At 40.4% G+C, this 17,213-nt stretch overlaps 1 protein-coding gene across 2 annotated transcripts; it reads right to left on the bottom strand.

Moving 5' to 3' along the window:
- Positions 1-663: 663 nt before the first annotated feature.
- Positions 664-14,432, bottom strand: LOC102289486 (platelet endothelial cell adhesion molecule). 2 transcript variants are annotated; one of them, XM_042214340.1, is made up of 9 exons: positions 14,352-14,432; positions 13,654-13,689; positions 13,261-13,572; positions 12,661-12,975; positions 5,274-5,561; positions 4,866-5,159; positions 4,253-4,573; positions 2,389-2,523; positions 680-2,297 (listed from the first exon to the last, which is right to left on the bottom strand). In XM_042214340.1, exons 1-9 carry the CDS (start codon positions 14,386-14,388, stop codon positions 1,900-1,902), a joined length of 2,136 nt encoding a protein of 711 aa, XP_042070274.1. In that variant the 5' UTR covers positions 14,389-14,432; the 3' UTR covers positions 680-1,899. The 2 variants fall into 2 exon arrangements, with proteins under 2 accessions (XP_042070275.1, XP_042070274.1); XM_042214341.1 differs by lacking the exon at positions 12,661-12,975 and having other exon boundaries at positions 664-2,297.
- Between the last annotated feature and the right edge of the window lie 2,781 nt (positions 14,433-17,213).

Genomic DNA, 17,213 nt, shown 5'->3' with positions numbered 1-17,213 from the left:
CCTCTGGAAAAAAGTTGAGATTACTAAACTAAAGAACAGCTTCTTCCCGTGGGCTGACAGAACTCTTAATGCAAACTAAGAGTGTGAACAGACTTCTCCAACACATCCACTCTGACGCTTCTAATCAACTATGTTGCTGCCATCCCATGTGCAATATCTCAGTCTTCCCATGTTCTGTGCAATATTTTTGGCCCATGTGTAATATCTTTGGTATGTGCAATATTTTGGTCTCACTGGAACTACCACCTCCACCCTAACTGACCATAGCCACTCCACCCTTATTTATTAAATTGTATAACTGACCTTGTATAAAGCCCACAATGTTTCTCTTTCAATGTTTCTACGCATACACCATGTACATTGTTACTCACATATATGTATACATATATATTGCTTTTTTCCCTCATTGTATATTGTTTTCTTTACTTGTGCACCTTTGTGGTCCATCTACCCAATTTCGCTGTGCAAGAAACCGCACAATGACAATAAAAGCTGTAAGTCTCTTTAAGTCTTTATTTTCTCTTTTATTTCCAAAGTTTTGCACATTTACAGTTTCAGTAGTGAAAATGGTTTCAATATCCACATTCTGTGTGCACAGACATAATCAAGTTTTGACCTTGGCAGATTAGTGTGTGTGTGTGTGTGGCTGCAGGAATGTGAAAGATAATAAATATGTCACCAGCCCATCATTATGCATAACTCTGAATGAAATGGTGTTATTTATGGTGTATTTGTTGAACACAGAATCATGATTTACATGTGATTTTGCTGATAGTTAAGGATGCTTAATTACTTATTATTGATCAGAATATAATCAGGTGTAAGTTTAATAAATAAAAGAGATATAAAAAAAATAGTGATAATTCTAAGACAGGCCTCACACTGATGTCGGGATGCTGCTTGGCAAAATCTGATATTTCATTCCTACCCAGTATCATGGTCCTCCAGTTTCCCGCCTTGCCCGCTTCTCTCTCTCTCTTTGTCTCTAACCACACTTTGTTTTGCAGTGTCTTCCTCCAGCATCTGGCTGACTGCACTTGGGTTGACTTGGGTACTTGCCTCATCCGGTTCCTTTAAGCTGGAGGAGGACTGTCATTCAAAGCCGGACTGCTAACTAAACGTTAGCGAAGCTTGGTTTCTGCCACATTTAATCGTTTGTCTTCTTTGTTTGCCTTGAAGCTGCCACTTACCTTCTGTTCCTGTTTGTACAGGAATCGAGTGTGAGGGCTGAGTGAGTGTTTGGACTGTGAGTATTTTGGGGTCAGTTTGGTGGATTTGTCTCTGGCCATCCCTGTGGCATGGATGAGTGGCCTTCTGGATAACCTGCTGTTCTTGAGATATAGTTTGCAAATTCGTTACTTCCCTGTGTGAATTGCCGGGACTGTAAATAAATGCTGGTAATTCCTTAGTCCACATTTTGAATCCTTCCAACCACTCACCATGATGCCCAGACTCTTGGTACCCACAAAGATTACAGTAAACACACTCTTGCATTATTCAATTCAGGTGCTGAGCAGAACTTTATTGATCATTCTCTTGCAGCAAAAATAAACATACAAGTCCTTCTGCTTCTTTAAACTCTCCCTGTCTCTGCTCTAAATGGTTCCCGACTCAATGACTCATAGAACACTAAACCCAAAAGAGAAGTTATGGAAAAAGACATCATCGAGCAATTATTCAGTGGTAAATATGTATATAAATGTAATAGGTTAATAATGAATGTTTAAAAACGTTCCTGTGATTATTTTCATGTTGGCTTGAAATAAAATATATTCCTCTGGTGTTACTGCAGCTTACTGTGAAATCTCAAGCTGACCAAGCTTGCCATCATTTATTGTCAACACTTATTGACATTTTTTTTATGTGGTTGTATTTCAGATGTTTATGAAGTTCAGGTCATTATAAATGATAATGAACTGTTGATGGTGAGGATACATTCTCATAGTCGTTCTCTCCATCACTAGTTTCCTCTTCCTTATCATTATCCACACCTAATGATGGTGAGGATACGTTCTCATAGTTGTCTTCTTCATCACTAGTTTCCCCTTCATCTTCCCTGTGACCGTCTACGCTCACACAGGCCTCCTTGGGCTTGTTGTAATTGTCATTTGGGCTCACTTCCTCATAATCATGATCTTCATCACTCACTGGGTCATCATAATCATCACTCACTTCTTCATCCAGTACTGCAACTTCTTTGATTTTTTCATTAGTTTCCACTGCATCAACATTCACATAGTCCTCCTCATCATCCTCTTCATCTGCATTGATATAATTATTCCTGACTCTGACAGATACTGAAACACAAGTATGAGAAAAAATATGTATGAACATGTAAACAATGTGATGAATAATTATTTATAATTGTGTGTCCTGGTGAGCACACACTTTGACTTTGGACGAGGATTCCAGGCTGCTTGGTTGCTCGTGGTCTTCTGCACAGCAGCCACATCACTAATGGCAGCAGCAGGAGCAGCAGCAGGACTCCAACAGATACCGAGGACACCAGCATCATCAAAGACACTAGGAAGAGAAAATTTGATCAGTTTATCCATAAAAACTACTTCTCATTTATGTTTCAGTCGAGAGCATGTAGTTTTCAGCCACATCGTATGTCATTCACACCAGTCTAGTTTCAAGAGTTTGGCTACAGAACACTGTGCTCAGCAGGAACAGATACACAGTCATCAGTTCTCATCTTGACCGTATCTAAATGTTGGACATAACCAATGTGACACCACACAGTGGTTAGTGAAGTCCTGTGGTGAAGCCTTGAGCTCAGCGTTTTTGGATCTTAATCAAACTTCCCCATCTTGAGGAACTTTTCAAACGAGAAGTGACAAACAAGGCGAGGATCTGACAAACTGAAGGAACACTACACGCTCAACTTAAAAACCTACTTACTTACTAAAAGTAGTTTAAAAATATGACAGCGTCCCCAGCACCAAAAGAAAGAAAGGCTAAATTAATTCAATTAGATGAAACCAGAAAAAAACATAAAATCATTTTCATCAATTTAATTGTAAGCAGTTATTTACAAGTTTAAACAGTCTTAACAGACTGTCTCAAAACTTTACTGTGGTTCACTAGTGATTACTGAGAACTCTGCTGATGACAGACAGTATAATGTCCAGACTGAGAGAAAGCAAAAACAGGAAAGATGGTTAAGAAAGTTTATTCTATTTTTATTCTATTGTATACAGTATATTATTTGATTCTATTCTATTATGTACAGTATCTTATTCTTATCATTTTATCCTATTCCAGTGTGTTTCTAATTTTTGCTATGAATAATAATCAAAGTGTTTTTATTGAGTTTTCAGAAAGCATATCATTCATACAGAAAAGCTCGAACTCAAGTCCTACCACACAGTGTAAGACAAAACTATACCCAGACAGAGGAAGGAAAAAAAAAGAAGAAAAAAAAGGGGGGGGGGAGTTGCCAGTTATGGAGTGGACGGAAACTCATCTTCAAAATAGGAAATGAAAGGCTGCCAGACCTTAAAGAATTTCTTGGTGTTGCCCTGTACAGTAAATCTGAGATGTTCTAATTTGAGGTGTGCCATCACCTCCTCCACCCAGCGTTTATGGAATGGCGGTGTTGCCTTTATCCAGTTAAATAGAATCAATCTCCCAGCCAGCAATGAGGCGAATGCTATTGCCTTCCTCTGAGAGGCTGTTAGTTGAGTTTCCCTCGGTGCCACACCGAAGATGGCTGTCAGAGGCATTGGTTCCATATCCTTATTAGAAATGAATGAGAATGTTCTAAAGATGTTAGCCCAAAAGTCTTTCAGCCTGGAACAAGACCAGAACATGTGGCATAAGTTGGCTGGCACCTGTTTACATCTGGGGCAGGTCGGATCGGCCCCCTGGTACATTCTTGCCAGTTTCTCCCTTGACAAATGGAATAATTTTTGCTATGAAGTACACCCTAGCACAGGATTACTCTGAAAAGACTGATTACTGCATTTGTTTTTGTTTTTTTTGGAAACTTCAGACTCATATCTTTCTGTTTCTATTCACGTTTGTTTCTATACTGGAACAGTCTCCTCCTATACATCTGCTTCTTCTCTTTCTGGTTTTAAATGTAAACATTCAGAAATTAACAGAATGAACAGAGAAGCCTGAGAAATACAGATACACAGTGTGCACAGAAGATTTGTCACAGTGACATTTCTTATTATTTGTTTGTAATTAAAAAATAAAAAAGCATAAACTGTGTAATTTATGTAGGTGTAAATACTGTACTTACTGTACTTAATGATGACACTAATTGGTGCAATTACAGCAGATCTGAATGTCCGTGTGGACACTGTGACCTCGTACACACAGCTGTAGTTGCCCTGTTGCTCATACTCCGCTACAGGGAAACTAAATGAGGCTGAGTTGTTGACTGCTGGCTCTGTGAGGTTGGAGCCAGAGAAGCTGAGAATAAAATGGCCACTGGAAAATGTGGAGTTAATGGAACAGGTGAGGACAAAGCTGTAACCCCTGGTGATCTGTGCACCTTCAGGACCCCAGACAAGTCCTGCATTCGGAGACGTCAAGGAGATGCTGGGCCTCTGCAGTCTCACTGTGTGAAAGTGACATTGGGATTAAGGACGGAAGTCCAGCATTCACTTTTTTAGGCCCCAACTTAACATTTAGCTCTTTAGCTGCTAAATGCTCCACAGTGTGTAATAGTTTGTTTCCAGTAGTCTGTGTTTAGTCCTCAGTACTGTGGGCTTTGAGAGCATTTTGTCAGCCATCCAGAAATTTTATGAAAAAAGAGCTGCTGTTCTAAATACAAGAAAGAACTACTGCAGTATCCTCTTATAAGCATTGCTATTAATTATTGACTATCATACTTGTATTTGTTTTCTTACCTGTAACAGAGAGCCTAAAAAAGTCACTTAGTGGGGAGTAAAATTCATGACTTGGGCCGCTTTCCTGATACTGACACTGGTACAATCCCTCATCATCAAAGTCTACTTCAGGAATATTGAAGGTAGCAGAGTTTGTGTTTGAGTTTTGGGTCCTGTTGAATGAATCTGATGTTTTCATCAGAATGAACGTTCCACCTAAAGTTTGAGTTGAGATTGAACAAGTGATTCCAATGTTCTGACCCCAGGTCACCTCACCAGCAGGACTGATGGAGATATTGGGTTTTGGAAAGATTACTGAAAAGAGACACACAACACCAGCACAATAATACATTTGTTGTAGCTCACTGATCACCCTACTTATAGAAAACAAATGAAACATGATGTTCAGGAAAGTGTATTTCTTCTTACCAGTAACAGAGATTCTGACAGAGTCACTGAGGGGGGAGCTGAATGTGTTACTTGAAATGCGTTTCTCATACTGACACTGGTACAGTCCATCATCACTGAAGTCCACTCTGTCGATATTGAAGGTAGCAGATCGGGATCCTGTTTCAGTCTGACTGAAACTGCTTGAGGTTTTCTTGAGGGTGAAAGTTCCATCTAAGAACTCAGATGAGATGGAACAAGTGATGCTGATATTCTGACCCCAGCTAACCTCACCTTCATTTACAGAGATGCTGGGTTTTGGGAGACTCACTAACAAAAAAAAAGAAAAGAAAAAAAAGAATAGTGTTAGTTTTAATAGATCACAAAGTCAAGCTACACCGATGTCCTCAGCTAATCCCAATAACAATCCATATGGCTCAACTGATACCAGTTTACATATCCAACTGGTAATTCTCTTTAGTGACATTCTCACTGCAAGCCACTTTGCAACCCACTATCACCTCCACTTTCCCTTCTCAAGCTCTACATGAATCAATACCATGTCTGCTGGCAATAAAATCCAGTTTAGAAAAGATGAGAGCAAGATGGTATCTGGGACAGAAACTGCTAACACAACTTTGGCTCTTTCCGAGCATAGACAGTATAATAACACTAGAGGTGGGAAGTAACAAAGTACAAATACTTTGTTACTGTACTTAAGTACAATTTTCAGGTATCTGTACTTAAGTACTTTTTTTCTGACTACTTTTTACTTTTACTCCCTACATTTTTAAACAAATATCTGTACTTTCTACTCCTTACATTTTCTAAACTTGCTCTTTATCTCTGGTTTAACGCATTTGGGGGGAGTTATTGTTTGTTACCGCTAGCCTTCATGACACCAGTTTAAACCTAGACAGTGACACTTGGAAGGCAGTCCTGTTCATTTATTAATCACCAGGGATGGCAAGAGAGGTAAAGAGAGAGAAAGAGAGATGGCATTGGCCAACGTTTATGGGTTAAAAGTGGGACAGTGGTTTATTTTATGTTTATTTTTTTATGTTTTTTTGCACAACACTGAAACGACTGTAGGTGTCTGTAAGTTGCAGTTGCAGTATCTAGCTAGCCCTACTGAAGAGGAATGAAAATGAGGGGAGTGACTTTTTAAGTGTCAGATCATTTCAAATGCAACATTTTTATCAGCTCAACAAACATCAGCAAACACACAAACTGTTTGTGAGCAGTTTGTCTCACAGTGTGTTGCTAGCTAAAGGTCCAGCTACTTTATTTCACAGGTAGAGAAATAAATCTCACCCAGAGTTGGAGAAAGATAAGAAAGATTGGACAAGACGAACAGAGGTTAGATTTGAAGGTCTCAGTGGGATTTGATAAACTGGAAATGTAAAGCTTACATGTAAGTCCTCATGTTTTTAAAACGGACATTGAGCCAGTACATATGAAATTGTGTTTCGCAGGATAAACAGGTTAATTTGCTATGATGTGGTGGATTTAAAGTAAAGAACAGTGTGTGACTGGTGCACAGTGGCTGTGGTTTCATGGTCAGAGTTAGGTTACATCTGCGGTGTAATTGCATTCCACAGCAGGATGTTAACGGAACCGGTGTGAATGCGGAAGTGAATGTGAGCGCGAATGGTTGTCTGTCCCTGTGTGTTAGCCCTGCGACAGACTGGCGACCTGTCCAGGGTGTACCCCGCCTCTTGCCCTATGACAGCTAGGATAGGCTCCAGTGCCCCCCGAAATCCTGAAAAGGATAAGCGGAAGCGAATGGATGGATGGATGTTAACGGAACCAATCAGTGTAATTAGTTAGGATGGCAGCTAGGGGGCGAGACTGGTGGTGTCAGCGGGGCCGAGCACGACGTTCAGCATCCAGCAACTGGAGTCCTCTGACTTTTCAAAGCCGCAAGAGTAGTCCAAATGGATACCAAGGTTCAAAAGATTTTCTCTTGCAAGTAATTTGAATGTGAGTTTGGAAGAGAACCAAGTCAACATTTTGATTTATTTCTTCACTGACTAAGTTAACTGCTAAGCAGAGGACAACATGATGGATTTGAGGCTGTTTTCAGCGTGCTTAAATTCAACATGCGCAGACAGGGAGATAATCAGAAAGGGGATGCTTTTTTTTGTGACTGTGCTCTACGCACAAGCACAACACTGCAACTATGGAGTGCTACATGATGAGCTGATACGTGACAGGCTTGTTGTCGGTCTCACAGACAAACGGCTGTCAGAATGCATGCAGCTTGACTCAGATTTGACCTTGCAGAAGTCTATCAACATATCAACATAAAGTCAGACATAAGTACAGCTGGACTGGCCATCAGGCATATCGGGCATTCGCCTGGTGGGCCGATGATATTTTTTTGTTCTCATGAGCTTTTTTGTTGTTTTTTTTATTTTTTGTAATGGTATAAACAATAAAAGGTGGTGGATTGGCCAATGTGTCATGATTGACCCTGGGCTGGACCATTTACAGCTGAGGACGTCGGACACACCCTCCCGTTTGCTTGGGCAGCGGCTCTGAAACCAATCTTATCATGGACAAACAGAAGAAAATGGTTTTGCGGTATCCATATTGAGGTTAAAAAGAACGTGATTTGTTCCGTTCTTCAGCTAGAATGAAAATAAGACACAAAGCTGGAGTTATTCTGTCTTTATGCTGCACAGCTGCCTCTTCTTCTGTCATTCTCTCCCTCTCCTGTTGCTACTTCAATCATGAAACTGATCAATGATCAGCTGATTGGCTTTTCTGTTGCAAGTTCCGTCTCTTTTGTTTGTTTATCGCCCACTTTGTGACAGAAAGAGGAAACCTGTGGATGTCATGCTAAACAACAGCAGTATGGTTAAGCTTGATAAGCTGTTTTTAGAATTTATTTAATATTACTTTCAGGTATCAGCTGATGTTTGCTGGGGCCACAGCCGTAAAAGCTGCTGGTCATGATATCGGTTTGGATATCTGGTGAGAGGGAAACATGAAGATGAAACCAGGAGATGTCCTTCCCACATCGCAAGCAGGTCTGGCCCGGATCTGGTATCAAGCCTGCACTGCTGGCTGACTTCTGGCATGATAAGACGTATGTCATCCAGATATGGGCCAGGCCTGGCATAGATTGCGCTGTCCATGGCGGTTGGCATGCCATATCTGGCTCGATTGTGATTTGGTTCATGTGGCCCAGACCCATAGAAAAATGGGTCTGGCCCGGATCTGGCATCAAGCTGGCATTTCTGACTGACCGGTGTCATGGCTGCATGTCAACCAGATGTGGACCAGGTCTGGCAATGATGGCAATATTTATGTTCCTATTTTAGTTAGAAGACTCAAATGCCATGTTGCAATACTATACCGCTATGGTAGCCAACATTACAAATGCAGGTTTGTGAGTGTACACTTTAGCCAAAACCTAGTGACGGTTTGCTCATCTTTGCCAGTGCGTGGCTGTAGCTCAGGAGGTAGAGCAGGTCACCCACTGATCGGAAGGTTAGTGTCAAGTCTGAATGTGTATGAATGTAGTTAGGAAGCGCTCAGTTTAGAGAAAGTGTGTGATTGGGTAAATGTGGCATGTTGAGCAATCTGGGAGAATAGAAAAGTGCTGTATAAGAGTCAGTCCATTCACTGTCTGATCAGAGTTTTGTCATTTTACTTTTGCACTATTATGCACATGTTGTTATTACATGGCTTGATTAACCCTCGGATGGTCATAGTCAAAAAAGGGACCCAAAAGGGTCCCTTTTTTGACTATGACCATCCGAGGGTTAAGGTAGACATTAGGCTGACATCTGGGTCCAGAGCTGAAACTGTTCGGGGCCAGCACAGGGCCAGCAGTGTGCTTGCAACTGGCCCGTGGCTGCACACAACTTACACATGGCCCACATACCGCAAAGAATTTCATTCATTCATTCATTTATTAATGAATGATGACCCTTTGGTGGCCCAGATCATGTGTCTGCAACTGTGGTTGCAGACACATTACCAGGGAAAGAGGGGCAAAAAGAAATACTTTTCTTTCTTATTGTCATTTTAATTCTCTATCTTTTAATAAATAATCATCTGAATCTTGCAACCAAAGTGGTCATCTGATGTAACATGTATAGCAATTGTCATGGTTTATGGGGCAAGCCGTGTGGAATTTTAAAAAGGACCCAAGATACGGGCACTGCTGTGACAACAAACAAAAGGCAGTGATGGCACAAACAGAACTAAGCAAACCCAAACTGGAAAAGAACTAAGAGCTAATCTACAAGCCAGAAACACGAGGGAATGGAAAGCTGAAGTGACATGACAAGAAGGCAGAAGTGTACTGAGAAAACACAGACGGACCAGTAACACGCACAAGAGAACACACACTATAAATACACACAGGAGGGAGACATGGCTGAACCAAATTAACACGTTGAAATAGGGAGGGTGCAAAACTGAACACTCTGACAGCAGACATGGACCTTCAAAGTAAGACAGGAAATACACAGACTGGACTCAGAGACACAGTACAGATAAAGAACACAGGGAACACAGAACCAAAACGCTATGAACTAAAAAGTCTAAACCCAAATACACAAACACAAAAAACTAGAACATAAGATCATAATAGTAAACGCTAGGTCAGTTGACCCAGGACCATGACAGAAATCATACATATATACCAACAAGACAGTGTACATCAGTGTCACAACAGCTTTTGTTTTCATTCAAAGGCTTTATGGCTTTTCCTATAATATCTGGTTGGCAGGTCCGATTTTTTGTCCCAGTCCAGCTCTGGATGTAAGTCTGCTACTATAAAAAAAAATCTACAGACTGGTGGTTGTCAAGCTTAAACGTGGGTTCCAGAAAGACAGCGAGAAAGTGCAAAGTGTCATAAATGTAGTGGCACTTCATCCTGTTCATAGCAAGATTGTCCAGCAAATGAAGTAAAATGCCAAGCATGTGGGAAAAAAGGACATTACACGCAAAACCGTGCATGAGGTCGAAGATGAAAAACATGCCTTGTTCCTAGGCAGTGTTATGTGTGATGGATGGTGGACGAGCATAAATAACAAAAAGTTGTCACAATGACCCATGTATGTTACGCATTATCCAATAAAAATTTGGTGTTGTCTCGGAGGACAGCTGTGGTTAGCTCCAGCCATCCGCAACCATCAACATGAGCGGTAGAAAATGAATTGATTGAAATACATGGGAATGTTTTATATTTTTAATATCACATTTCTTTCATTGTTAAAGATTTGCCTGTGAGCCAGATGCAGCCATCAAAACAACCACATCTGGCTCACGAGCCATAGGTTTCCGACCCCTGCTCTAAACAATCAAGAAGAAATTTACAGTAAAACACCAAACATACACGCTAAAAAACGGACTCACTGTTCTCTGTTTAATGTAATGGGGATTTTTTCTGTTTTGTTTTTGTTTCATAATTCCTCAAAGACAGTTTCTTTGCATCTGATTTGTTAAAGTTTTATGTTTATAAGTACACCAAGCCTTAAAGCTGGTTGTGTCAAAGCAGAGTCCTGGATTTGTTGGGTTTGCTTGCCTTCAGTTTATTTTTTTCCTTAATGTTTTTAAGAGCCACACTGGAAAGGAGTCAAGAAAAGAGAGCCTCACTGGTTGATGTTATCCTCATGTAAAAGCTGCACAATTTGCAGAAAGCCATGGACACCCATACTTAACAGTGCTCCGAATTGTTTAAAATCTCCTCTAAACACCAGCTGCTGCTTTTCTTGTTTGCCTGAGTAACTTACTGTGTGTGGGTGTGTTAGTATGTGAAGGTGTTGTGATGTTTAGTTTTGAGCCATTTTTGTGTTTCTGCCCATGTATCTATGTGAATATGCTTGATCAATCATGCTGATACGCAAGTTATTTGCATAAAAATGTAGTTTCACCATTTTACATGAGGACATTTTAGGCTGGTACAAATCAGCTGCAGTGCATTTAAATATATTTTCAATTACATGTTAGGAATGTGGTCTCTCTTCAGCTCTTCTCAGGAGGGTGGCACCGATGCCCCTCTGGTAGTCCTCCTTGGGCTCTCGCACTCTGGGGCCTCTGGATGTCTGGGGCCTGGATCTCTTCCATGCCTGCTTCATGCCATGGGAGCGGGGCTATGGCTCTCTACATCCTCTAGCAGACCATTACATGGGGAAACCTTTTGAATAAAAGCGCGCTGATCCACACAGGTGTGCACACGGGTGTTCACTGTTCATAGACATAAACTACACCTTTATAGGCTGCTATTTCCAAGCACATTGTGCGCTGTTGGTCCTGCTTGCTACACAACAACATTCAATATTTAGTATTTACTGCTGTTTACACTTAGCTAGATTAACGTGATGGTGTTGTGTTTAGTATGTTGCTCTGTTTTTTTGCTTGTTTTCTCTTCTTTTTCTCTCAACAGGTGATCCAGGAGGTTTTTTTCCTCTTCTTTCTCTTTTTAAGTGTCCTTTCTCACTGTCCCTCTTACCCTCTGTTTTTCTTTTACTTCATCTTTCTTTCTCCCTTTCCTATCCCTCAGTCATGTCTGTCTGTAACAACTGAAAATAAAATAAAATAAATAATAACAACAAAGGTCGATCAAATGGACCAATACGGCAAGGCCGTGATGATCCATTTGGTAAAGTAAATCCATTGGGTATCCTTGTTGGTCTTCAAACAACAATTCTGACGGCTAAAGAACCAAATGGGACAGGAAAAAAATAAAAATAAAAATAAAGGAATGTGGTCTCTGTGGTGAGCCACACTGTCATTTCTGCTTGTACTCTTAGAACAGGATTCTGTCATTTGACAAGACAGAGTTAGATGGCAAAATATTAATAACACCATGCTAAATATCAAAATGCTCCATGTACAGTAGGTTAGAAAAAGTATGTAAAACCCCACTACAGCATCTCCAAATGCTAACCTTAGCTGAGCCTCAGCTAATTTACAAATCAAAACTGAAGGTGTGAAGATAAGCTACGCTTATTTTGAGTTCGTTATCTACACGACGCATCTGCTGATGCGATTGTTGCCTCAAAAACAGATCTCTGGGAAAGCTGGAAATATAATCTGAAAGAGCTTTGACATGCATCTGAAACATTAACTGTCTGTAAATGAAGAGATATCAACAGTGTACTAGTTAGATGAAAGAATAAAAAATAAAAAGAATAATGATCACTTTTTGTGCTCTGCTTGTATATGGCAAATGCATATCTATTTAAACAGTTCCCATGGCAAGTAACCACTGAATCCTGAGTAAAAACCATTAAAGAAAAACTTGACAGAACACACTATACTGCAAACTGACAGAAAAATGTCAAACACTGCACAGTAGAGGAAACATGATGGGTCCAGGTTGATTTGTTGCTTTTGACCCCATGTACCTTACATGATTGATGGAGAAAATTAAGTTTATCAAGTTGTTTTGTGTATTTTTTCTCACCTGAACAAACAACACCAGCGTCCTCGTTATGTCCACAGTTGTGTGTCCCAAATCCATTGTGTCCACACTCAATTAGAGAACTTTCACTTCCTGAACAGGCCACGTCATCAAGCCAGATTTTCCCACTTCCTGGACCAAAGTGAGCAGATGCAGTGGCCTCCACTGCTGTCCCGCACCCCAGCTGTCTACAGGCCACCTTAGCATCATTTAAGTCCCAGTCATCATCACAGACTGTTCCCCACGCACTGTTGTGGTAGATTTCTACTCTTCCAGAGCACCGAATGGACCCAGACCTGGATAATCTGATATGAGCACCTAGTCACAGGCACATTTGCTTAAAGAGTGTTAGTGTTTCTTTTTTGTTATTTGGCCATGGCAAAAATCAAACACATTTACCAACAATAATAATTATGAAAGATAACATACTTTGTATCATTTAAATTCTGAAGAAACCAAAAGAAACCCAATCAGCATAACCCAGCCCAACTTTCCTTCTTGTCATTCAGTTTGGCCCAGTTATAGTGACTGGGTCAAAGAGTTGTTCATCCAAACAGAGAAAGATACATTTATTCAACACAATTTATTAGAACAATATCTCACCTGAACAGACAACACCAGCGTCCTCGCCATGTCCACAGTTGTGTGTCCCAAATCCTCTGTGTTCACACGCAGTTAGAGAACTCTCACTTCCTGAACAGGCCACATTATCAAGCCAGATTTCTCCACTTCCTGCACCAAAGTGAGCAGATGCAGTGGCCTCCACTGGTGTCCCACAGCGAAGTCTTCTACAGACCACTTTTGCATCATTTAAGTCCCAGTCATCATCACAGACTGTTCCCCAGGAGCCACTGTGATAGATTTCAACCCTTCCAGAGCACCGAGTGGACCCAGACCCAGCTAGTCTGATCTGACCTATCAGCACATAATATAAACTGTTTTTAATATTTTCTTCAAGTTGAAATATTCATATGAGACACATAAGAAGAAACTTACCTGCTGCAGGTGTGGAGGACGCAAAGAGACAAGAAACTGATGAAGAGGAAAACATGGGATTGCTTATGATATAAAGTTAGTTAAAAATAATGTAACAAATGTTATCATTTATAAAAAAAAATAAAAATAAAAATAAAAACTGAGTCTTAAAGATGTATTCATTACTGCTTCTGTATCAGAGTTATTATAGTTTTGTATCTTTTTACTTTTTGTTCTTAATTTTTCTTTTGTACCCCGCCTCTCGCCCTATGACAGCTAGTATAGGCTCCAGCGCCCCCCGCGACCCTGAAAAGGATAAGCGGAAGCAAATGGATGGATGGATGTTCTTAATTTATTTTCACTTTAGCTTCCAGAGTTTAATTTCTTATTTCAGTTTCTTTTTTATTATTTGAACATGATGCAACTTAGTTTAGTTTTAATTGATTTAGGAAAATCACTACAGGTCTTACAATGAACAAACATAATCTTTTGAAAGCAGTTCACTCGGGCTTTTAGACTCAAGTTTCAAGTCTACCAATGCCTCATCGGGCAAGTTGTAATAAAATTCCTACTAAAACTAATTATATTCCATATAAATTTTTATTTTAGTTTAGTTAACTAAAATATTTTATTTTTTACATATAGTTTTAGTTAACTATAACATTCTTGATCTGCACAATATAAAGAAAAACATTATACGAAAAGGAAGATTTTCTTACCAAGGGTAAAGATGTGAAGCACCTTCAGCTGCCCCATAACTGACAAACAAAAGCTGCTTCATGTTATTTATTAGAACCCGGTGGCAGTAAAATGAACTTCCCCTTTCGATTTCCGGTGTTTTTCCTCTTTTTTCTTTTTTTAATCTCACATGCATCCGCAGGGTATTCAAACAAAGCAGCTGTAAGGCTTGAAGTTCACACACATGATTGCGTGTTGTGTAATGTTGCATAACAATGGCAAAAATAATGCTAATGATTAATCGAGTGCCTCGCAGTCAGGGGCATTGCTAGGATCTGGGTGCTGAGCCCAGTCTTGAAATCTTTTGGATTTACTAAATTTACTAAATATTATAGTGAAATAAATATAACATGTCAAAGATGTGCTGCCTCAAGGTTGAAGTCACAAAATAATACTAAAATAAACTTCATAGTCTTCATCTCCTCTGCTCTCTCCTCTGTCCTCGTTATAAGAAGAATGTAATCAACATGTGCCAATGAAACTCCACCCAAATAGATCATCTATGGTATAACTCTTATGTATCAACTTACTTTATAAACTGGTCCAATCAGTTATTCAACAAATGTCAGGTTGCAGAAAATCGAATTATTAATGCACAATTTCATGCCACAAGAACTAAACTGTCGATAATGAATGGAGCTACAGGCCAATATTTAATGCAGATGTGGATGTTCATGAGTCAGGATTGTGTTGCTGTTATTTCTACTGAATGTCGTGCACAAATGACATCTGTCTTCACTATCACGTGACTCCCTTGTTTGTTAATTTGTGTTTTCTATTTCATTTTGCAGTATTTTATTCTTAGTGTCCTTTAATTTTCACTCTGCTTTTACACTGGTTTTTAAACTATTCTGTGTAGTATCTTCAAATGTCCACTAGATTTCATTACTCCTCTGTGAACGTGGAACACAACAACGTACATGACTTTCTATTGTCTTTCTGTGTATTCACACTCTGAATACACAGATATGCACACCTTTTTCTTCTTAAGGTTACAACAATAATGCACACTATCTACACATACAGTTTACTTATTTTAATAGGTTTTAGTGCAATCTTGATATCGGATGGATATAATAACCTCAGATCTTTTATCCAGTTTCAGTTTCAGACCATCCCACTGTCACTATGGTTACTTACTGTGATGCTTGCCACCATCATTGTTGATGTTTTTTTAGCTAACAGCTGCTGGAGTCCCATTGCTGAATCCAGTTTGTCAGACCAGTCAACATAGGCGCTGATGTTAGGTTCGAGCTGCCAGAGTGATGCTCAGCTCTGACAGAGACCTTGCCTGTGATAGCCGGTGATCAGATGGCTGAATTTATCTTCCCCCCAGTAAACAATTCTTTTATGAGATCTAGGGATATTCAAAAACACATCCAGGGCCCAGGCTAACTTGCTGTCAGTCACTGTGACTCATTGTGAACAATTTTGCAGCAGGTCTTTAACCTGTTATCCACAAGAACAGAACTCTTTGTCTTCATCTAGTGATCACACTGTAGTATTAACATAGATTGAAGTTTTTCTCGATCAATTTGATTTTTGATGTCATTCTACTTACTCTCAACCCTTTAAATGTATTTCTCCATCCTCATTAGCCTTTGTCATTGTGTTTGTACACAGCTCTTTTGTTTACAGATGCTTGTCATGGCACTGCTACCTGCATACAGCCAGTGAAGATATTTGTAGTTCACTTTAGGCTTTAGAAATAAGTTACAAGAAATGTAGAGTATTGTAGAGACACTGACACTGCCCTGGATGTAATAAAGGCCTAAACGTATCTTAAAGTTAGGACTAGACTAGACTAGACTTTTAGGAGAACCCCCCCCCAAAGGGATGCCATAGCTTAGTGGAAATACCCCAAGGGATACCTGAGTGAGGGTCTCAGTGCTTGTGACCTAATAATCATGTTTTGTAGAGGAGTTTGGTGTACCTTGGGTGTGGGGAGATGGCCTTTTTTAAGACGGGAAGTCATGTACACAGAGACATACACACATGCACACACACGGTATGCGCACACGCTGTCAGGATTTGTGTCGTGTGGAGGCAAGGAAGTGACCTAAACGCAGGACTCATGGATAGTTAAGAACTGAAGATGGTTTATTATGAAGAGTGGATAAACAGCGCAGGAACAAAGGGACCTTCTGGCTGAAAGACTGTGTCATGGTCCTGGGCCGTGTTGGCCCAGTATTCTTAGTTCTCTTGTATTTTTGTATTCAGTTCCCTGTTTAGGTTCTGTTTCCTGAGTTGCCCTGTTATGATGTTCCCTGTGTGCTTTCCCTTTGTGACTCTCACCCCTGTGTGCCCCTCTATGTATTCATGAGCCCTTGTCCCCTTTCGTGTTTTATTCCATGTTTTCCCCAGCCTGTTATGTCTGTGTTCTCCCCGTGCTCTCTCCTCCTGTCTGAACCTCTGTGCGCTTCCTGTTTACTTTGTGACTCTCACGCCTGTACATGTCATGTTCAGTTCACCCCGCCCTGTCTCGTTATGATTATCAGTGTCACCTGTGTTCCCCGTGTGTTCCCACTTTCCTCGTTTACCCTCTGTGTATTTCTGTCGGCGTCTCCCTCTGTTCAGCGTCGCGTTCTCCCTCATGCTGTGTGTGGTTCTCCCCGTGTCTTCTGGCATATGTTACAATTAGCTTTTCCCAGTTTAGTTTTGTATTGTTTTGGTATCACTGCTTTCGTTTGTCACCTGTCAGCAATAAAGCTGCATTTTGAGTTTATCCCCTGAGTCTGTGAGTTTGCATTTTGGGTCCTCATCCTGCCTGCCACACAGCGATCATGACAGAAGAACGCGACCACGATATGGACCCAGCAATTCACAACCCCTCCGCTGACCTC

This window comes from Haplochromis burtoni, unplaced genomic scaffold, assembly GCF_018398535.1.
Source record: "Haplochromis burtoni strain Fernald_Lab_line unplaced genomic scaffold, NCSU_Asbu1 Contig_552, whole genome shotgun sequence".
NCBI lineage: Eukaryota > Metazoa > Chordata > Actinopteri > Cichliformes > Cichlidae > Haplochromis > Haplochromis burtoni.
Note: the sequence above shows the minus strand (reverse complement) of the source record. Positions and strands in the feature narration are given on the sequence as shown.

Bases quoted from the DNA above. Each gene is read 5' to 3' on its own strand.
- LOC102289486 (XM_042214340.1), bottom strand. From the start codon at position 14,388: ATGGGGCAGCTGAAGGTGCTTCACATCTTTACCCTTG. The intron at 13,690-14,351 runs GTAAGAAAATCT...CCTCTTCATCAG, and splicing joins GCTTCACATCTTTACCCTTG to TTTCTTGTCTCTTTGCGTCC. The intron at 5,562-12,660 runs GTGAGAAAAAAT...TTTTTTTGTTAG, and splicing joins CGCTGGTGTTGTTTGTTCAG to TGAGTCTCCCAAAACCCAGC.